The sequence below is a fragment of the Gymnoscopelus braueri genome, assembly GCF_963280865.1.
Source record: "Gymnoscopelus braueri genome assembly, chromosome: 12".
Lineage (NCBI taxonomy): Eukaryota > Metazoa > Chordata > Actinopteri > Myctophiformes > Myctophidae > Gymnoscopelus > Gymnoscopelus braueri.
Genome location: NC_137614.1, coordinates 49,750,733 through 49,756,922, shown reverse-complemented (window position 1 = coordinate 49,756,922; position 6,190 = coordinate 49,750,733). Strand labels below are relative to the sequence as shown.

Here is a 6,190-nt window from a genome sequence, read left to right as displayed (position 1 = left end):
GAGTTGCAGGTAAATATCCCCTTTTTTTTATCTGTAAAACGGGCCCCTCCTGCAAACTTTGGAAGCCAATTTTAAAAAGGTTTAAGAAATAGTGAAGAAAGTGATACAAGCTCACAACGTGACGTATTGTGAGCTTCTAGCTCGGCTTGTAGATTGGCTATTTTCACTTTTTCTTTAAATAGGGCTTAAGTCATTAGCTCAAAATGTATGTTTGTAATTTTGGGTCCTGTGGAGATGCCAAATGTATCTTTTGGTGGTCTCGAGCTGAAACTTTTGGGAACCCCTGGCCTGGACTATTAGTGGTGACACTGGTGTGAATTCAGAGGCAAACTGTATACTGGCCCAAGACCGGTGCCAATTGGCTGCTGGTGGGGGGCAGTCCATGTTGCCATGGTTCCATCCAAACAATGCATTACAAGGCTGGGTTTATATAATGTTTTCATTTATTTGCTAGCATCACCATCAGAGTGGTGAGGAACACTCAACGCAGCACATGGCTTTCTTTGGAATAACAACTATGGGCCACCAGAACCCCATTGGGGATAAAATGGTATTAAATTCAAGAGGAGCGTCTCTTTCACATGGTAAATTGAGCATGCAAGCCAATAGCTCTGGAGTAAGACGACACCACTTTACGTTGGTCAGGTCACCTCTTGTATTAGTAATAGTGCAATAAATTGACTTGCTAATATATTTCTATTTGCCACTCTTCCTTTTATTGGGATTGTTTTTAAACATTCTCCTCCTGTCCAAAACTGTGACTTTTCAAGATTCAAATGCAAAAATAGAAAAAGTATCAAGGTTCGTTTCGACCTTGCAGATCTGCTACTTTTGATACTTTTGTGTGACGCAGTGGTGGAAAAAGTACTCAAATGTGTTACTTAAGTAAAAGTATCAATACTGCAATGTAGAAGTACTCTGTTACAAGTAAAAGTCCAGAATTCTAAATTTACTTGAGTAAAAGTACAAAAGTATTGGCATCAAAATGTACTTAAAGTACCAAAAGTAAAAGTACTAAAATGTTTGAAAATAGCAGATCTACAAGCTCTCAACGCGTCGCGATGCGACGCGTTGTGAGCTTGTAGATCGGCTATTTTCAAATAGCCTATGTATAAAATAGGGCTAAAGTGGTTACTGTATGTTTTATAATATCATAATTTATATCTGCAAAGTAACTAGTAACTAAAGTTTTCAAATAATTGAAGTGGAGTAAAAGTACAATATTTGCCTCTAAGATGTAGTGGAGTAGAAGTAAAAGTACTGAAAATGGGAAATACTCCAGTAAAGTAAAAATTCCTCAAAAGTGTACTTAAGTACAGTACTTGAGTAAATGTACTTAGTTACTTTACACCACTGAGTATGATACAGTATAGTAGTTAAAGTAATTTACGAAAAAACAAAAACAGAATATGGAGATAAGAGGTTTCATAAAGTAACATGTCTCCATGCAGACAGTGGAATGAATTCAAGATGCTGGTCCTCCCAGCCTCACCCAGAGACCCTGCGCTGCACAGACACATGCAGTGTGTACCGCCAGCCTCTGCCCCCCCACAGCGCTGACATCCACCATGGAAGCCAGCAGAGATACACAGACATGGTCCAGAGGGTTCATACACCTAGATGTGAGTCCAGTCTCAACATGGAAGCTGGTGGAATCTAACACAATCTTTTCCCTCGTTTGATACACTTGCATGCATTCAGTATTAGTTTGACCCTCATAAGCATAGACTGGGGTGAACATTTGCCGAAAATGACTGATCTACTGTACAGGCTAACGATGCATTGCAACGCGACAAATTGTGAGCTATTTCCACAATAAAAGGACACTTTTTGATCATTTGTGACAGTTTTCTCCATTAATGACCTGCGCAAAATAGGGACACCAGGTTGAAAGTGGTTGATTTGCTCATTATCCTTATAATGTTATGTCTTCTCTAGCCCCTAACCAACTGTACTTACTGCCTCTGACTGACAACCAGCAGTATGGATGGCTGATATCACAGGATCAGAGACTGGAGCCCTGGGCCCAAGTGAAGAGATTCCCCCGTAAGAACAGTGAGATGACCAGGTAAGTAGAATGATCGGTGCCATCGGGGCAGAAACCTCTGTCGGGTGGAGGTTTTCCACCCGACAGAGACGATATCTGGTGTCTGACTGATTTCTTTGAATGTTCATTCCTGTGATTGTCCTCTGTCTGGTTTCTTATAGGTTTGTGAAAGAGATGACGATGTCCGATCGGGACTTCAACCTGTTCTGAACGATATGTCACAGTTTGATATGTTACAGTGTTGAAAGGGCCAGCTGTCTAGTCTGTATGTGTATGTGTATGTGTATGTGTGTGTGTGTGTGTGTGTGTGTGTGTGTGTGTGTGTGTGTGTGTGTGTGTATGTATGTATGTATGTAGATGTATGTATATATGTAGATGTATGTATGTATGCATGTATGTATGTATGTATGTATGTATGTATGTATGTATGTATGTATGTATGTACTGTATGTATCTATGTATGTATCTATGTATGTATCTATGTATGTATCTATGTATCTATGTATCTATGTATGTATGTAGATGTATGTATGTATGTATGTATGTATGTATGTATGTATGTATGTATGTATGTATGTATGTATGTATCTATGCAATTACATTTTCACTTATTTCACTTATTTCACTTATTTCACTTATAAATATAATTTATTTCCTCAGATATTTAAAGATATTTCAATGTAGTAAAAGTTATTAAAACAAAGTTATACACCCACACACTATGGCAGCTGGGCATAATGTTAAATATGAATTTGTTTGAAGAGCTGTGAGGTCATGTTTACGGTATGAGCTATTTGGGTTAGCTTATATTAGTTTGATGAGGTTCAGGTTTGAGCAGCATGTAAGCTGCCAATATTGTGTGAATTGTGTTAATTAGCCTTGGTGGAGAATACATATTTATGTTAATAAAACATTAATGCATAACATAATGCAGTTAATTAATTTGACATAATTCCATCTTTATCTTTCTCTGAATGTTTTAGTTTCTTAGTTTAATCCATGGGAACATACAGTACAGTGCTGTAGCGGCCACTCTAACCTCTTACCAAGCAGCGAGGTTTCCAATTACAGGGCCATTGAGCGAGTAAGATTGCACAACACGCACGCACACGCACACGCACACACACACACACGCACACGCACACGCACACACACACACACACACAGGAAGCTTTGAAATATTCAGAGGCTCAGGCTGTAACTGTCAAGCATGTACACACTGAACTCTATAGTAGTGGTTCTCAAACGTTTTCATGTCAAGGACCCCCAAAATGATATGTATTTGGCCGCGGACCCCCATCTCAAAATATCTTGTTCCAGGGACCTCCCAGAAGCAAAGATTTGAGTTACAAATGCACGCTTTAAGAAATATATATATATATTTTTACAAATGTTCATGATTTTTCAACAATAGCAGATCTACAAGCTCACAGCGCGGCACTCGGTGCGACGAAATTGTCAATATATTTAGTCTTAGTTTTAGTCATCATAGCTTAGTTTTTATTTCGTTTTCGTCAGTGAAAAAAAGGTGGTCGACGAACATTTTTCGTCATAGTTTTTAGTCGACAAAATCAACACTGATGGTCACTGAACTAAATACTGGACCCAATCTCCACAAACCACACAATTTCACCAACATTCTGACTCTAGAACCTTTCTCTGTCCCAGAATTTCGGCCATTTGAAAATAGCCTATCTACATGCTCACAATGCGTCGCGATGCGACACATTGTGAGCTTGTAGATCTGCTATTTTCAAAAGATTTTAATACATTTTTATCCATTTGAAAACTTTTGAAATGGGACTTTCTGCATAATGAGTACTTTCTACTTTTGATACTTTAAGTACATTTTGATACCAATGCTTTTACTCAAGTAAAAAAATGTAATTCCGGACTTTTACTTATGACAGGGTATTTCTACATTGCAGTATTGATACTTTTACTCAAGTAAAAAAATGTAATTCCGGACTTTTACTTATGACAGGGTATTTCTACATTGCAGTATTGATACTTTTACTTAAGTAAAAAAATGTAGTACTTCTTCCACCACTATGGCTGCATGTATGCACAGTGCCTATTGTAGGAAAGGCTATATCAGTCGTTGCCACATCTTTCTACACATATTACATCTTTTCTAGCAATTACTTAATCACACAAAAACCAATCAAAACAGCCATTAAATCTTTTATTCTTTTTTCTTCAAGGGGAAATGATATTTATCTCTTTGTCATCATAGTCCTCAACTCTTCTGGTCGTTTAACTCGGCAAAACACTCCCCCCTTTCAACCCCTTCAACCAAAGGGAAAATACAAAGAAAACGTAACAAATACGGAAGGATTCATCTTCAGGCCTGAGCAAAAAAAAAACACTGTTTCAGTAGTATGGGGGCGAGACCACCCTTCACCCCTCCCCCGTACCCTCCCCCCCCATCCCAAGAGTTAACAATCAACATAAGTCTATGGACAGCCGATAGAAATAGAATACATACAATGCACATTTTCTTTTTTTAATAAACGCATGTCCATTCTATAAATTCTTTCACTATATGAATCACTCTTCAATGGTCACAGTCACTCGATAACTTTGTGATCTCCCAAACTTTAAAGCCCGAATCTATATTTCGTCGCAGAGTGAATATCGCTGATTTTCAGTGGGTCAGTTTAACAGGAAAAAAATATAATATCCAAGTTATTTTGAAAGTCAGTTATTTTCGTAGAGCGTCATAGACGCGCAACGAAGCATAAATTAGCCCTTTAAAGACTGATTTATGCGTCGTCGTGTGTCAAAAATAGCAGAGCTACAAGTTCACAACACGCCGTGGACGTGATGCGGTGTCAGTGGTGGAAAGTAACTAAGTACATTTACTTAAGTACTGTACTTAAGTACAATTTTGAGGTATTTGTACTTTTTACTTTCCAATACTTTTACTTCTACTCCACTGATATCTTGGATCCAAATATTGTACTTTTACTCTAATTGAAAACTTTAGTTACTAGTTACTTTGTAGATTTTGATTATCATTACCAAACGTACATTACCCACTTCAGCCCTATATACATTTCGGCCATTTGAAAATAGCCGATCCACAAGCTCACACATGCGTTGCATATGTGAGCTTGTGGATCGGCTATTACCAAAAGATTTTTTTACATTTGAAAAATGGAAATGGGACATTCTGCATAATGAGTACTTTTACTTTTGGTACTTTAAGTACATTTTGATGCCAATACTTTTGTACTTTTACTCAAGTACATTTTGAATTCCGGACTTTTACTTGTAACTTGTAACAGAGTATTTCTATATTGCAGTATTGATACTTTTACTTAAGTGTAGCTTGTAGATCTGCTATTTTCGTGCGACAAAGTATGAGTTTAGGCTTTATTTATTCCCTGTTGCTCCGGGCGACACCCAAGGCCAAACACGATTGGAAAGGAGCGACCACAGGCTGTGTATGGGGCTGGCTCTGGTACAAACACGATCAACTGTTGGTTTACCATTGTTGGATGAGATATTATATCTAGGGCTGCAACCATCTACTATTATTTTCTTAGCGATTGCTCTATTGATTCGTTTTTTTTTTCGATTAATCAAAATTAGCGAGAAGCATGTTTTTAAGGCTGCACTATGTCACTTTCCTCTTACACCCCGGATTTGAACTAAGCAAATGCTGATTGTTTTTACCATTGAGCTAATAGGGCCTGTCTGCTTGCTCGGGGTTAATATATATATTGAATTTTGACCATCAGGTAAAATTTCGTGTCAGATCCTGTGTCTAGGTGAGACGTGACCTTTGACACGATCTAAATGTCTCAATAGAAGAGCAGGGAGACAAAATACAACCACCCCAATTATATAAGTTATATTCTATTAACATACTCTACCATACAGTTTGGAAAAAATTACATTTTATTAATTTAATAAAAGTTACATATGTGCTGCTTTAAATATATATATATATATATTTTTTTTTACATGTCTTTATTATATCAACGAAACTATTAACCACTTAAGCGTTATTCTATACTTCGTTGCATATGTCGTGCAAGTTTTTTTGAAAATAGCAGATTTACAAGCTCAACAAGCATCTCGGTGCGGCACGTTTTGAGCTTTTAGATCGGCTATTTTCACTATTTTAGAATGTTT

At 37.4% G+C, this 6,190-nt stretch overlaps 1 protein-coding gene across 1 annotated transcript; it reads left to right on the top strand.

Annotated features, from left to right (window-relative positions):
• Positions 1 to 1,459: 1,459 nt before the first annotated feature.
• spmip11 (sperm microtubule inner protein 11) lies at positions 1,460 to 2,257 on the top strand (the record flags this gene model as incomplete). The annotated part of the gene is made up of 3 exons (XM_080445163.1): positions 1,460 to 1,622; positions 1,939 to 2,068; positions 2,209 to 2,257. 3 exons carry the CDS (start codon positions 1,460 to 1,462, stop codon positions 2,255 to 2,257), a joined length of 342 nt encoding a protein of 113 aa, XP_080301289.1.
• Between the last annotated feature and the right edge of the window lie 3,933 nt (positions 2,258 to 6,190).